Source organism: Aythya ferina (assembly GCF_964211825.1).
Source record: "Aythya ferina genome assembly, chromosome: 6".
Classification (NCBI taxonomy): Eukaryota; Metazoa; Chordata; class Aves; order Anseriformes; family Anatidae; genus Aythya; species Aythya ferina.
Genome location: NC_140303.1, coordinates 14,897,405 through 14,913,990, shown reverse-complemented (window position 1 = coordinate 14,913,990; position 16,586 = coordinate 14,897,405). Strand labels below are relative to the sequence as shown.

At 40.6% G+C, this 16,586-nt stretch overlaps 1 protein-coding gene across 1 annotated transcript in view; it reads right to left on the bottom strand.

Annotated features, from left to right (window-relative positions):
• Positions 1-103: 103 nt before the first annotated feature.
• Positions 104-16,586, bottom strand: part of KLF7 (KLF transcription factor 7) — a 62,834-nt gene continuing 46,351 nt past the window's right edge. The window contains exons 3-4 of the mRNA XM_084523711.1: positions 15,033-15,156; positions 104-8,327 (exon numbers count right to left, since the gene is read on the bottom strand). Coding sequence (XP_084379837.1) covers positions 8,276-8,327; positions 15,033-15,156 — 176 coding nt within the window. The 3' untranslated portion in view covers positions 104-8,275. The remainder of the gene's footprint in view (positions 8,328-15,032; positions 15,157-16,586) is intronic.

The window sequence follows — 16,586 nt, the reverse complement described above, 5'->3', positions numbered from 1 at the left end:
ATATGTGTTTTTACATAACCATAGCCTTAACTGATATTCAAAAGCGACTTCGCTGTTCACGGAGGTTTTCATAAGGAAATAATATACAAGGCACACTAAACACTGTCGGGCCAAACACATTCTACTGTTTATTACACATATTACATTCTTAAATAAAAATGCGTCACATAACATTTTTGCATAGATATCTTACAATATACCAATTTAAAAAAGAATTATGAAACAGACCAGTAACAAAAATAAATTTTTTCTTCATTAATAATTTTGTAACATTAACATACCACCATCATATAATACAAATAATATTTTTAAATCTTAAGACTTTTTGTACAGCAAAAAAACTGACAAAGTAATATATTTATATATATATATATAAAAAGCTTAAAAAAAATAAAATGTCAAAAAAAGGCAGAACTGAGGGCTACAAGATTGGGTACTTCTGTGATATACTAGAAATACCAGAGTAGGCCTGAGAGAACGTGACCGAGGGCATCTCCAAAATGCACTTGTCAGACACATCTGGTAAAAGAAAAATTATAGTGCAAAATGAAAGTCCTTCAAGCAATGTTGTTTGTGTGTGTTTTTTTCTTTTTTTTTTTCTTTTTTTTTTCTTTTTTTAATAGGGAGCATTCATCCTTTTGTTGTTGTTGTTGCTAAAAAAAATCCCCCAAACAAAAATCTAACATGAAGTAGAGAGCAAGAAAGGTTTTAAAGGATAAGAAAGAAAACAGGACATTTTGCAAAGCAAGACAAAAAAAAAATAAATCTCAGCCTGCTTTATTATTTTTCCAATCAGATGAGCAGACACGCTAAACTAAGGCCTTGTTTCTAAGAGAAAAGCTGTCATGGTTTATATGCAGTGATTTCAAAACCATACACTTGGAATTGGTGCAAGAACCCTTTGGTCGAGGTATCTTAATTGGTTGAACCATTTCTTACACTTTATCTTAACTGCATAGGATGCCAATGCAAACACAGTCCAGGCGAACAAATACTAGGTGCATCCACAAAGTGATTTTAACTAGACTGATATTTTAACATAGGGCAACTTCCCTGGTAGAGACATGGCCTTGGTAACACAGTAGTGTGTAAACCAGTGTTTTGATCTACTTCCAGAATCTGACAGGCCTGGGTTTTAAAATACAGAGGGATGGGAAAAAGGCATGTTGCAAAATATAAAGTAAAGATCAGCCCTTCAGCCATCAGGCCTTTCAGGGACTGCATGTTAGCTTTTTATTTCCCCGAGAGCCCAACAATAAAGGCTAAAATTGTCACCTTTCTGTCCATTCTAGTTCACTTTTAGTGTGTACATGCTAAGCCCTCATCCCCCTCCCTTCCCACCTCCCCTCCCAACCCCCAATTTGCAGCCTACTCATTCACAGTACACAGCAACAAGTATTTCCCAGACTGTTGAAAACTTTCCTACAGAAGCTGACATGATTCCTAAAATGCAGTGGCAACAGTAAGTGCCCTCCCTAAATCAAAGCAATAGGCACGGTTGGTTACTACACACTGTAAGTCAGTAGCTCAGTTTTGTCTTCTGTGTGAGTGCATACGGTATACGGTTGCACCTCCACGCTCACACAGAGAAACGGTGTAGAACCTGTTTTTCTGGCAGTATATAGAAGTTAGGACCAAAGCACTTAAAAAAATCATCAAAGCTTTCATTTTGAAAATTGTGAAGAGTTTCAACTTGAATTATCACACCAAAAATGCCATTAACAAGCATTAAGGAAAACTATAAAACCCTGTTTGAAAATAACACCTGCATTTGAAAGTTTTCAGGTAGGGAAACCTATTTTTGAGGTGATAAAGGCAGCCTACCCCCCTATCTCCACATTTTAATGTATATAATTTATATATACAACTACATCATTATATATATAACTTATATAGTACAAGTATGTCTTGGACTTATTCCTCTAAGGGAGGAGGAAAGTCTCAGCTTTTATGAGAGAGACCTTAGTACCTGGTGGGCCAGACCCTCCAGTTCTTGCTATGCTAAATCTTGCCACTGAAGCCAATGTAGAGCTGTGAGGAGAAAGACTGCAGTAATCATCCCTAAACTATTAATAAAAAAAGACACAAGTGTGACACAAGGAAGAAGAATATCCAAGCTTGATCTGGAAATGATCATTCAAGAAGGTGTAGGTTTAATGCTAATGAGTGACAGGCAAGACTTATCAATGAGTAGTTGTAGAATCTTGGGAAGAAATAATTTTCGTTTTTTCAAGTCAAAGCCATAGAGTTAGTCTAGCATGGTCATTGTTCTTCATATGTGAGGAGCTTTGCAAGTGCAATTCTATCTGAAATCAGCAAAAAGTACTTCAAAAGAGTGTTGGGTTGAATGCATAACCCAGAAATATGAAAGCTTAAAAACAGTCTGGATGGAATGAAAGGATTTGCTAAGTCCCAATTAAAATCAAGAATAAAAGCCCTTGATCCACTGGGTGCTGGCCTGGTAACATTAAATAACGTCCAAAGTTTTCCTCTGTTTTTGTTTTTTAAATGTAAAGATTTTGACATACATTCCAGGAAGGTGAGAGAAAAGGAAACCCTTAAGCATGTTGGATTTTGATCAGTTCCATCAAAAGCACCAAATATGACTTGTTCTATACACAAATAAACAAAGCATGTTAAATAAGAAGAGCAACCTTTGTGTTAGGGGCAGCTAAAAAGCCCAAGTTGTCTACAGCCAGGTAAAAATGAAGGAGAAAACCTGATTCTATAAATACTGAAAGGTCACAGATAACACACATTCAATCACTGCAACCATCATATTGTTCAATTCCATTTTAGCCATACATCTTAGTGATTATCCTTTTTACTCCTGAAGGTAAAATAGTTCCAAAAGCAAAGGACTGGAGGATATTCTTGCATTCAGGTTCTTCTTCCCCACCTGTGTTTAGTCAGTGTTTTCCAGGTATTAAGTGAAAATGTGCTATTTTAAAAAAGCAGTAAACCCAATTCCAAAAAATCTGAGTCAAATGAAAAAAACAAAAAACAAAAACAAAAACAAAACAAAACAAAACAACAAAAAAAACACCTCTGTAGAAATGTAAGTTGGCTAAGATTTCAGGTACCGGGAACCATTTTTGAGACACTGCATGGGTCTTCCAGGCTAGCAAACTTGTTTCTGTAATATTTGTTTGGTTCCTGCAACTGTGACACATCTCATGGTATGATATTCCTTCAAACTGCTTTGCTAAGCTTTTTTTTCTTCTTCAAGATTTTTTTCCTCTCTACATCTTGCTCATGAATAAACCTTATAACGTTTGATATGGATGAATCAGAGTTTGAGAGTAACCCTACGGACCCATTCTACACTCTGGGTAGAACCAGTACACATAATTAACCAGACAGCTCTGATATGAATCACAGAAACAGGAAAAAATAATGTTGGAAGGTATCTGTGGAGGTCACCTAATGCAAGCCTCAGCTTAAAAAACAGTTCAGTTAGATCACTCTGCTCAGGGCCTTGTCCAACACACTGAATAAATCCTGGATTTCAGTCCTGGAAATAAGCTTTCTTTTGTTTATTTGCCTAGACTATCCAGGTGAAATCATTTTCTAGACTGAGAACTGGCTATTGAAAGAGAGCAAGTTTGAGATAATGAAAAACACTCTACTCTGGAATCTCCTTTCCTGTTAGACTATTCTTTGTAAAATATACATGATGGTTTACGTTGCTCTTCTCCTAAGGGGGAAAAAATTGCAGAACAAAGATGCGCTGAAGTGTTGCTTTGTTCTAAAAAGTGACTAAAATGCAACATCATGTGTCTCCACGTTTGATATAGTATGAGTGATACGTTATTTTAGTTTAAGGTAAAAAAGTGATGATTATGTTAGAAAAGCAGAATTTTGCTTGCCAAGCCTCAAGCTGGCAGTATAAAAAGCATATTTCCATAAGCATAATTTTATACATTCAGAAAATCTTACTAGAAAAATCTTGATACTGGTACTTTCTAAATGATTTTTCAACACTGTAACATATAAAGTACATCTTGATCTGGGATATTCTGTTCAATTTTGGTCTTCCCCATACAAGAAAATTACTGACACACTGGAGCAAGTCTAGAAGAGAGCCACCAAGGAGATCAGATGGCTGGAGCACATGATGGATGAAGAGAGGCTAAGAGACACAGTTAATTCTTAGGAAGAGAAAGGTAAGGGTAGATCTTATTGCTGCCTACAAATGCCTAAGAGAAGGTGTGGAGAAGATGAAGACTCTTTGCAGTGGTGCACAGCGGAATAGCCAACAAACACAAGTTGGAACATGGGAAATTCCTACTTGACATACAGATTTGTCCTTTTTTTTTTTTACCACAAATTTAGTCAAATATTGGACCAGCTTGCACAGAATGGCTGTGGAATTTCCATCCTTGGCAGTATTCAAAAATCAACTGGACATGGCCCTGAGCAACTGGCTCTAGTTGAAGGTTGGCTGAGATAGTCTCTGGACAGTCCCTTTCTACCTGCATTATTCTATGATTGACTACACTGCTCCAAAACATTATTTAGCTACTCACAAAAAAAAAAAAAAAAAAAGATATTTGATTTAGTTGTTTCCTTTATGTATACTATTTTGTGGGACATTTGTCTCAGTTTGTTCTCATCCTACAGTTCCATGGCCTTGGAAACCACATCTGACTTTCTTCAGAAAAGCCAGAAAAATGTGGCTTCTGTTTTGCAAAGAGACATAAATCTAGCATGAAAGAAACAATGTTAAGCTTCTCCTTTCTAAAGCTCAATAATTTTGTCCTCAACTGTTACCAAATCATCCATTTAGGGTTTTGCTTCCAAAGACGCCTTACAGAAAGGATTAGCCTTTCCTTATTAGCCTGTTTCTATTCATAATTTATAAATAGAAGATGTCTGTACAACTTTAGCAAGGAGACACAGGCCCAAAAATGATCTAGCTATACTGAATTGCTCAGGTTTGAAGTGCACAGCTTGAAATATCTGCAAAGAAACAAAACTTTTAATTGTAAAAAATGACTCCTGGAACGTGTCACTAATTAGGCCTTTCCAAAATGGAGACTCCATCTACAAAATACAAGCTATGGTTCAAAATTTTAGTAATGACTAAGACACTTGTATATGAGCACCCAGAAACTGAAGTGCAGAGATTGACAGAGTATACAACATATTCAGGTGAAAAATACCTCCTGTTACAAGCAGAAGCGATGGTCCCAAAGCCCAGAATTTGGCTTCAGAGTTCAAGACCTGCAACAAAAAGAGCCTGAGAAATCTGAAATCTAGTTAAGGCTCTTATCCCCTTTTCCTCTATGTTTGGCTATACGAATCCAGGATTTAACTATAGGCCTGTCTCTAGAACAAAATAATCACACATTTCAGTATGTTTCTTTCTATGGGGCCCTTGTTCTGCCATATTTAAATAAGACATCAACAAGACCACAAATGAAAACTGGAATAAAAGAAGCAGTCTTGCTTAATTTTTTTCCCTTTTAAATAGAGACTGGTACATACACTGTCATTTAATAATTATTCTTTGTAGACTACTGTTAGCATATCTAAAGGCAGGTGTGTCCAGAGGTCAAAGGAGGATATTTATGCAGGTTCACAGCCAATGAGTATTGTAGCAGTGAGTTTGAGAGCACATACATTAGGATGCTACACTAATGAAATTCTAGGATTTTCTTATTCTTTTTTTTTTTTTTTTTGATCTAATGCACTGACTGGATGCTCTACAGTTTCACACAGCTGAGGTTTCAGTTCCCATTAGACATCTGGCAGGATGCTCTATATATTCCAACACAAATTGGATTCTAGGGCCCTCAGTCCCAGTGGAACAGCTGGATGGAATGGCCATAGAAGTATGCAAACACAGAAGTAGAGAAATACGAGATTGTCAGCAAGCAGTGCTCCGCAATTTTTGTATATATATATATATATATAAAATATATATATATATGTATATATAGTACGGTTAGTTTTAAATCTTTGGAATAAACTCAATTTTCTTTCTTTCTCTCTGTTTTTCTTTTCTTTTCTTTCTTCACACTCTCTCTTGCTCTCTCTCTCTCTCTCTCTTTCTTATCATGAATGTTACATCATTGCCCCTAAAAGATGGTTAGATTTTGGTCCATATTTCATGCCATATGGGCCAGACATCGTATTTACCCCCTGTCCCCAAAGTGTTCAGTTGACAGTCACAGTGTTTTGTGAAAACTGTGAGGAAAAACAGCATCTTTTGAGTAAATTCAATCTCTCACTGGAACCAAAGGTTGCAAAATGCTGAGAATTCAAGTGCCAAGGATCCTGGTGACAGCTCATAAACATCTATTGAGTTTCTTGTTTGTTCTTTTTTCCCCAAGAGTACAGTTTTACCTCCCAAAACATAAATTAAGGGAAATATTTAACAGTCAATGAGTCAAAACAGTCAAAGAAGGGCAGTTGGCTAATACAGTATAAAAGAGCAGCAACCATTTGTGGACCATGCGCCATTTTGTTTCATTTCTAGACACATCTTGTAGGGATGGTCCCAGAATATACAAAATATACAACCTAATGACCACCTGCCTGCTTGCATAGGCCATTTTTATGGTCCTAAATGCAGTCTTTGGAGTCAGGGCCAGTGCCAAATAGTTTCAAATGCAAGTTATAGTAGGATACATTTTTCTTTGTTTGTTTTTCTTTTGTATTGTAGACTTTAATCCACTTTAAGCCCAACGAAATCAAATTATCAATAGGACTGAAGGGTGAGCATGAGACCTCCACTTCTCCTTGGTGGTTCACATAGCAGGCCAAAATGGACCTCTAGGTTAGTAATACTTTAGAGCAATCATTTGGAAAAGCCTCATTGTTGTATGTGAAATCCAACCCTTCCTTCACCATTCACACCATTATGTTTTTTCATATTGGAGTGGGCTACAGTATCAACTTGATGAGTGGAAAAGGAGGACTTTGATAATTTCTTTAAAAGGCTAATGCTGAATGAAGCCTTTGTACTTGGAAGAGGTTCTCGATTTCCCACTCAGAGACTAGAGCAGGATTTTTGGCTTGTGTTTTTTTTTGAGTGTAAGATGTTCAAAAAACATCAGGTTTAAATAAAAATGTCTGCAGGTGCTCTTTACACAAACAAAAGTCTAATGTTTTAAATTGGTTATTAGAAGAACAGCAAGAAAAAGCAACAAAATTCATCTCTAAGTCACTGTGAGTTGTGGCTAACGTGCTCACATGATGTGGAAGGAATCCTGTAGTCATGCCTGTGTGGTGTGGCCAGTCCCAGACCGATATCCAGGTGAAGACAAGGAGTTCTGAAGATCACTTGTTCGTGGAGAAAAGAGAAAAGAAGGTTTAAGCTTCCAAATAAGCTTTTAAAGTTTTCATTCAACAAATAAACAAGAAGTCCTAGCTATGGCAATAAGGTGAGGCCTACAGAGATATTAGGTGCTGTTTCTCAGGGTTTATCCCTTGGCCACTTAGCCATCATGGCAGCAGCTTCCAGAGTCCCTAGTGCATATGTTGTGCAATAGCCAAAACAAAAATTAAAATAAAAACAACCAACAAAAATATAGTCCTCCGTGAAGTCTACATAAACTCAGGCCAAAGAGAGGATATTTGTGTCACAAGTGTCACTCCACAGTCTACTGCCATTAAGGCCACTGGTATTGACTTAAAAGGATCTCAATAGCTCAGTTCTAGGAAGAAGAACCAAAACCAAGACAGGTCAAAGTGTCTGTGAGAAGTCTGACGCACTGAACATTAGGAATCCTCAGACAAAGAACAAACGAACCAAGAGGTTAATTTTGGCTACCAAACTGGGATTTGGTTTTCTAGGTCATTGTTTTCCCCCCATCTATTTAAAAAGAAAGTTAGTGCTACAAATATGCAACTTCAAGACGACTTATTCTCCTATTGAGTTGCATTGAGAAGCAAGTTAAATAAGCCCCTCCTGTTGCCGTCCACCTGCAGAGAAGCCTCCTCCATTTTCTTTGACTTCCATTGGCAAAACCAGGAAATAAATCCAAGAGAGACAAAGTACTGTACGCAATTGTTCTTCTCATTGACTTCACCTCTATACCATTTCTTCGCCTGCATCTTCTCCCATCCAGCTGGGGCAAGGCATAAAGAACCGATGTATGTATTGAAGTATAACTGGGTGCATGACAGTGCGAGCATGTGGTCTCTGTACAGAGGATTACACGTGATCAAGTTCTCTTCTCCTGCAAGGCAGCATGTTATTACTCGAGTTCCACTTTCATATCACAACACTTAGATCAGATGACTTCCATGCCAAGCTGACTGATATTTAGATGTGTCTCTTCATGTGGAGGGCAAGGTGATCAGACCTGGAAAAACACCTGCAAAATAAACCAAGTGGGAAATTAAATAAATACAGAATTTTGGAAAACAAGGTTCCTGCTCCTCCTTCTTTATGTATAGGAGGAAATGCTTATCCAGGTTCAGTGACATTCTTTAGATTATCGATGGATCAACACCAAACGCTGTGTGCTTCACCACTATAGAACCGATGGCCAACTATCCTGGCTTTCAGCAACTAAATAGACTATTCTCCCTTCTCTGTTCCTCTCCCTCCTCCTCTTTCACTGAGTGAAACTTCAGGGAAGGGTGCTCATCCATGCACCTGTAGGATAAAATCAAATATTCAGTGTATGTGTGTGTATAAAAAAAAATAAAACGAGTCAGTTTTACTCAAATACTTAGCAATGACAATTTAAAAATAAGAAAATAATAATTAAAAAAAAAAAAAACCCACAAACAAAAACACAGAAAAATATACCTTTTTCAAGTGCCCAGTACCTGCAACAAACACCAACAGAAGATGCCAGTTTTGAAAGCTAAGTTCCCATTCTTAACTACAAATCGGAAGAAAAATGGTTCAATGCTTGGGGGCTGGAAATCCTTCGGGCTACATCTCTCATTTTCTCTCCATTGGGAATATCATTGGTAATATGTGGATGCTGATGAATGCTATCTCCCTAAATGATGTTGAGAGAAGACAAGGTATTATCCCTATCTTGTAAGTGTGAAAATTGAGACACAAAGAAAGCAAGGATATTGTAACACAAGAAGTATGGTAAAACCAAAAAAAAAAAAAAGGGCAAAAAAGACAGGACTTTCGCTTTCAATTTCTGTTCTTCATCCACTAACCCATCTTTCCTCCATCTCATCACACAATATTACATTTTGACATTCTGAACATTTAGATGGATACTGATGAGACGGACTTAGAGCATCAACCCTGGAGAACTAGTTGAGTTTTAGGGCAGGTCTAAACATGCATTTAATTGAAGATAAGGTAGGGCGTGAATTTGAAATGACACATCTACTCTTGATTAACTCCCTCTCCAAGGGCTTATGACTGCATTCTTTTGAAATTACTTAATCCACTTGGGAAGTGGGTTAAAATATTCAGAATAAAACACTCCCGAAGAAGAGCAGCCCCAAAAAGAGTTAATCAAGAATTATTATTCTAGAACAGCTGTCTTGTAGCAGACATGCTTCAGGGCATTCACTGCAGCAGGAACAGCAGCCCAAAATCTGTGACTTTACACCATTAAGATATTGTCAGTAACAAGGGGAATAAATTCTGAGGAGGACAGGTGCTTTTCTTCCCTGTCATTCAATACGTAAACCCATTTTATCAAAACTGCCAGTAAGCAGGAATATTTATTCAACTTCATACCCAATAGAAATGGGATCAAAGGCACCAATCCATTTCACACCCACGATCACAGTGTCATTAAAGATATGTATGGCACCAGAGAGTAAACTGCAGGACAAGCAGGCAGTGGTTCTGGCTGCCTACCCCAAAGCCCTGAAATGGAGCCTGACTGTCAGAGAGGCAGCACTGAGGCACTCTCAAAATTCAAACTTCTACTATGGACTTTGTACTTGTTTCTGAGTACTCAGAAACAAGAGGTTTACAATATCCCTGCAAATCTTGGCTTGTCTCCTTTCTACCCTAAACCAAAAAGCACTGGCACAATTATTTTTAGTAAGAGGAAAAAACATCTATTATAACACAAAAACACAAATTCATGGCTTTTGAATAAACTGGTTTTGTAGGGCTTTCAAAACAGAAAATATATATTCCAGAACTGATTTGCCTGCAATGTCTTTTCACTGCCCCACAGATCTAGAAAGAGACACCAATGGTTAGAATATCCAAATGGCTTATCATGAGAATCTGGACAGCTCATACACAGGCACTGAATCTATTTCTAAAAAAGCAATAGTTGAGGATTTTTTACTTTTCAGAAAGAATGTAAAAGAACAAATTCAACTACGTAGTCAAAAGGAAAAACACAAACAAACAAACAAAGAAAAATAGAAGTGCCCTCAATCTAAAAGCAAGCACCCAGAGAATAAACACACTAAGCAGAAAATAAATAAGAAATATAGAAATGAAGAGATTTTAAAATAGTTAGGGAATCTTTTCTGTCCCACTGGCAGCATTCCCTTGTACGGGCAGTCTATCTCTACCTATATCCAGAGATGATTCACCAAGAGGTAAATTTTTAAGACAAAGAGGCCTTGTATGAAGGCAACTTTCACATGAAAAAATAAACTCTCATCATCTAAGGATGAGCACAGCTCTGCTCCAATCAGCTGTTCTCTACCAATCCGTAGCAGCTTACAAAGGGGTTAGCACCCTTCTAGAGTGGCAAAAATTCAAAAGAAAGACTTCAAAATGGGCTGGTGGCTGCATTCCTCCCAGCTCCTGCCTGAAGTGCAGTGAGACAGATGAGGAGCTGACAATGGACACTTTGCTTTCAGCGCAGCAGGCTCAGCACAGCTAGAATTTTCTAGCCCAGGGGTGCCAAAATCCACCCTTGGACCAACATCTCTCCCGTCAGTCTCAACTGAGAAAGCAGCATGCTCTGGCTACAGGGGCTGCCAAAACAAAACAACAGCTTGAGAGGCTGCCAAAAAGACATGCACCAGCTGGCACTTCAGTCTAGGACTAGTCATAAGACCACCACCCAAGCACGGCTTTTCCTCTCTGATTGTCTCTATGATAAATGCATCCGAGGAAATGTATGCTGAGTCACAACACAGCAAGATCTGTGAAAAATACGAATCCCAAACACTGTTTCACATCAATTACCATAGTATAAGTATCTAGTGTATTTTTCAGCCCTATAATATTTTTATAGCTAATAAAATGGCACCATTCTTAGCTAATTTATAGCTAATAAAAGGGTACAACGCTAATTGTTCACGTCCTCCTGCTGACTGATTTGGTTAGTTCTAGCTGTTGGTAAGGCTGGTGGATAGGGACGTTTATTTTCAGCAGTATAACAGTCCCTACTAAAAGATACAGCTAAAACACGCTGTCCAAAAAAAAAGGTATTGATTAGTGGGCATATTTTTTTCCATTCTGGAACAAGAGCTAGCAGTGGGGGAGGCTCCACAGGATACACTGACAAGATAAACTCCTTCCTCCACAAAATTAAGAAGCAGCAGCTTGCTGGTCCCTAGTCCTGTCTATGAGGCAAGACTTTGCCCCACATCTCTGGCTCTGTGCCTCTTCCAGTCCTAGAGCAACACTGCACGTGGTATGTGGGCCATCACAGTCTTCCCCATCACCCCTCCCCTAATCCAGCTCTTCCTAGGAAGGACAGTTTATGCTAGATTAAGACACCCTAATTCTGAAAGTCATACAGTGATGCACAATGCAAAAATTCCCAACTCCCTTACATGATTCTCTCCCTTCTCTTTTTGCTCTATCTCCTTAGCAACACAGTACTGCTCAGCACTGAAGCCTCCACAGGAGAAAGAGGGAAGGTAAGAGTATACATCGCTCAGCCATCTTTCTTACCAGCTGTGGAGTTCCCACTGTGGGATTTGTGCATTTCTGCCAAGCACGCTCTTAACTTGCTGTCAAGAGAGGACACCAAGCACATACACTTACATTGGAGTATATACCTCAATAGGCTGGCACTGAGCTGCTATCTCCTAAGCACGTATTTATGCAGAAGAAGCAAGTGCCACTGCTCTGTCATCTTCTACCCTTTGGAGTGCTGAGGGCTTGCACTGTGTGAGGAACATAACCTACCTGTGTTTCTGAAGAGCATAACTCCTGGGGAATGCTAATAAACAGCATACCCCTGGTGTCTGGAAGGCACGAGGCACCTGTACGCTGCTTTCTGCACCACTTTAGCTGATTCTCCTTTCTCCCCTGCTGCCACCAAACCACATACCATTTGTTGTACATATGGTGCTACTCAAACCAGTGGTAGCTTGCCAGCTATAACTAACAACGTGATCTGTGGGGTGAATGGCATTTGGGCTGGGATAGGGCTGGGGACAGCAGCAGAAGAGAATCAAGTCTTCTCATCTCTTATGTTTTAGAATTTTCCTGTACACAGGGGGCATGAATACCCCTTTGATGCTGGCCAGGAGGTCAGAGACACAACTGCATCTGAAAACAGACTGGAAAGGAATTGCAGCCACACCATGTGCACAACACTCCCCTTCTTTACTATATTGATCCCTACTTTAATGCTCTGATTGCCAAGGTATGGCCTTCCCTTCTGAACAACAAGAGCTGTTCCCGTCTGAACAAAACAGTATGTTTTGTGCGATGTCGATGTTGTGAAAAGTAGATCCAAAAGGTTCCTTAAATTTTAGCACGCCTGGATGTCTGAGGGAGTGACCACAACTCTTGTCAGTAATGGTGAGTGCAGAAGAGGGCAGCAGTTCAGATATGGAGCAACTGTTCTCCAGCTGGGAGCCCTGGCTCAGGAAGGAGAGTCTTTAGCATTAAATTCTGCCTAAGTGGCTAGGGACAGATTTATGCACATTTCAGTGCTTGCTTGAAGTGACATCTCCAATAGATGCGGACAGATGAATGAATGAAAAAAGGAAAAATAGTGGTATGGCAAAGCGGGCCAAAAGAATACGCACCGGCACTCTACAAGCTTGCAACTGATTGGAAAAGTAAATCCAAACCTGACTCCTACCACCGCACGCAGATGGCTTGTGCATGGAGTGCACAAATCCCAGCAGTCTTATTAATATATTTTTTCTTTTATTTACAGATTCAGCTGAAGAGCAGAAGTATTAGATGGTTGCAAAAATGTATCTCTTGACTGCAGTAACTGAGTTGGCTGCCAAATAAAAATATATATATAAAGGCAAGGATAATATGTAGATGGAGAAGAATGATTACTTAAAAAAGGACTGAAAGAGGCTGAAGAGTTGAAAATACCTATTTTACGTGTTAAATCTCTGCTAAAAATACTGTCTGTCCTGACACAGAAACCCTGCAGTTTTGCACTGCTTGTGTTTGTGTGCTTGTGGGGCTGGGGGTGGTTACTCTGTTCTTCAGAGAAAAAGAGAAAGGCAATGCCTTACATTCAAAACAGAGAACATAAATGTCCTCCTTCACAAATGTGCTTATACCAAAGCAGAACTCCAGAGGTCCCTACTTGGTTTATCCTGTCCCTCACTCTGAGCAAACAAAAGATAATCCAGGGATAAAACAAAAGATAATCCAAGAGGAAGCTCTCTGTGGCAGAGGGGGGGGCAGGAAGAGGGGAGACAAGGGGAGAAGAGTGCTCAAGGAGATGAAGCTCTTGGAAAGGCAGGATGTGAAAATGATCGAATTTCCTTCCCATAAAAGGATGGGGTCCCTTGTTTATGTCCCACACATCCTCTCTCCACGCATGTTCTCTGCTGGTCTGGTGTACCCAGAGGCTTCCTAGAGCCTTTATTGTATTACAAAAATGTTTTCTTATCAGAGCAGAGAACCTTAGTGCTGCATTAAAAAGATGGGTAATTTTCTTAAGTCTCTTTTAAAATATATATATAAATAGGATTAGCCGGATAACATGTTCAGATGCAAGCGCATTATTTGATTACTCAATACTGGATCCAGGTTTTACCCAGGGCACTGCCAGTCTCCAGCTGGGGGGGTTCGAGGGGGAGAAGTGCTCATTGTTTGATCCTGTCAGTGCTGTCAAGAGTCATTACAGGGGTAATTGCTTTTGCTCCACCCTAATTTCTTATCATTTGGGACTGGAGATGGGGAGGAGGTTTTTCTTTTGGTTTTGTTTCTGAATTCAAAGAACCCAGCTTTCAAAGGAACCAGCACCAAGCAAGGACAACCAGAATTTTCAGACGACCTCATCGTTCATTCAGCAGCTAAAACGGTGAGGACTGCGAAAAGGTCGGCAATGAGCAGCAGCTCCCACTGCTCTCACTGGGAGCTGCTGGGTACCCAGCTCCCCCAGCAAAACATTTCTGAGTCCCTGGAGGATGGCTGCATGACAGGCTCTTCAGAAAGCCTGGCTCTAGGCACCCACCAGGCTTTTAAATCTGTGCCCACACAGAATGAAGGGGCAGAGTATTTCCCACATCAAACAGACACCAAGGCTGAGATTTAGAACTGGAGGAAAAGATTCACTCATTAGCAGAAATTCACAGCAATCACTGATCCTACTCAAAACAATCCCATGACTGTGAATTGTCAGACTTGCCTAAAATACTACTGTGCTCTCGAAGCTGAAGCACTTTGCTGTCTTCTTTTGACTCTCAGTTTCACCTGGGGAAGCACTGAGCCCTCGACTCAGTGGAAAGAGAAGACAATGATGTAGTAACTTTGTACAGAAATTAAGTGCTCTTTTCCCAGACTATTCTGTAGATTTTGGGCACCTGTGACATAACAGCCACACACAGACCCCATGTGCCCTCTCGTACACCCAGGTATTCATGAGGCCCGTCAGCTTCTGCAGACCACCTTGAAGTGGTCTGGGGCCCTCTGGACATCCTCTCTGCTTACAGAGTATTAGAAAAAGCTGTCCTATGGACTGAATCCTGTGCCCACAACAGACACTGGCACGTTTCAGTCAGACCTTTACCCGGTCCCACCTCTTTCTTTGTGCCCTCCGTGGCTCAGGGACTCAGGCAGTGGGACACAAGGCCAGGAGAGGCCTCTGTGCTGAGGGCCAGGCCCTCTGCTCTCAGGGAGCTGGCAGCTCCGTGCCGCCCACCATGGCCACATTTTGCTCAAACACCGCGTGAGGAGGCAGCATTACCTGTCACAATGGTTGCATTTAAAGGGCTTTGCACCCGTGTGCTTTCTGTAATGCCTCGTGAGCTCGTCGCTCCGTGCAAAACGCCACTCGCACCCTTCCCACGAGCACTTGTAAGGCTTCTCACCTGCAGAGGGGAGGAGAGAAGAGTCAGCACGGCAGCAGCATTACTGAGCACTCAACTTGCAAATCCTGTGACCGCCCCCCTCACCCCTTTCCCACTTGGGTAGTTTAACCCACATTGAGTCATTCACAGCCAGAGCACGATGGGCAGGCTAACCCAAACTGAGTCACACGATTCATGGCCAGAGCACGACGCAAACCACTTAGGGCTTATGAGGCATTGTACTGGGGATGGGTCCAGCTCCAACATTCCAGCTGTTAAAACATCCAGTTTCCCATTTCTAACAAAACCCGTCAACTGCTCTTCAAACAAACCCTCAGGATGTCCCCAAACCTTGCCCTCTGTGCTGCTGGGGCCTGATTTCCAGTCAGCCTTTCAGCTCGCTCTGTGCTCGCAGGCTGAATTACTGTGGTAGCTGTGAGAGGCTGTACCCATGCCAAAACCCCACAGGTGGAAGCCGGTCGTACCGCCACCTGGGCACCCCCAGGAGCAACCACCTCTGGACAGGGAGTGCAAGAGGAGAAACGTTTTCTTCTTTAAATGAGCTGCTCCTTCAGTCTTTTTGCACTACACCTGGATCAGCTGTTATTCCACCCCCAAAATATGAACCACACCACTGAAGCAATGAAGTGGTATGTCAGGAGAGTCTGGTCTTCTGTGTTCACTTTCACCTATCTTCTGACACAGACCAGCCTCTGTGGATCCATGGTGTAACATCCTTGAGTCCCTCATGCCTTCTGATGGAGACTTCCAAGGCCTCATGGCTCCCTTCTCCTCATTCCGTGCCCATGTATTCATGCACATGCACATTTATCATCTCCCCCCAGAACAAATGCTCCAGTGCTTCTCCTCGAGTATAAACTCAAAGTCACGGCTGCCCACACTGTCAGCACAGTGTGGATGCATTAGAAGAGGAAGAAGTTGAGATAAAATGCTGACAAGAAATCACTTTCGCTACTAAGCTACTAAGCCAGCAATTATAAACAGAGAAGGGACTTATTTATTTGTTCTTAAAATTGCTAAGAAGGCAATCTTTAAAAAAAAATGCCACTGACCAAACTGAAGTTGCAATACGTATGACCTCTCTACTTGGCCACAGCAGATAAATTTCTCAGCGCAGAGAGGCAGATTTCTATATTTAGCGTGTCTATTCAGCAGGTAAAGGACTGAGATCTGATTATGGGAGCCCTACGTATTTCAAAGTGACAAATTGGAGAGGCCAAAAGAGCAATAAAAGTGAAGAGGGCAGGATAATTGCATGAAAATACATTTTAAAAACCTGTTTTGTGGTGAGTGAGTTTCTACAAACTTCTCATTGCACAGGCAGCTCTGCTGCACTCTGGTCCCCTGCCCCAGCAGGGTGAGGTGTTTGTGAACTGGAGTTGAGCCATTTTAACAGACTCTGAGAAGTTTGTTGGGCACAGTAACTCAAT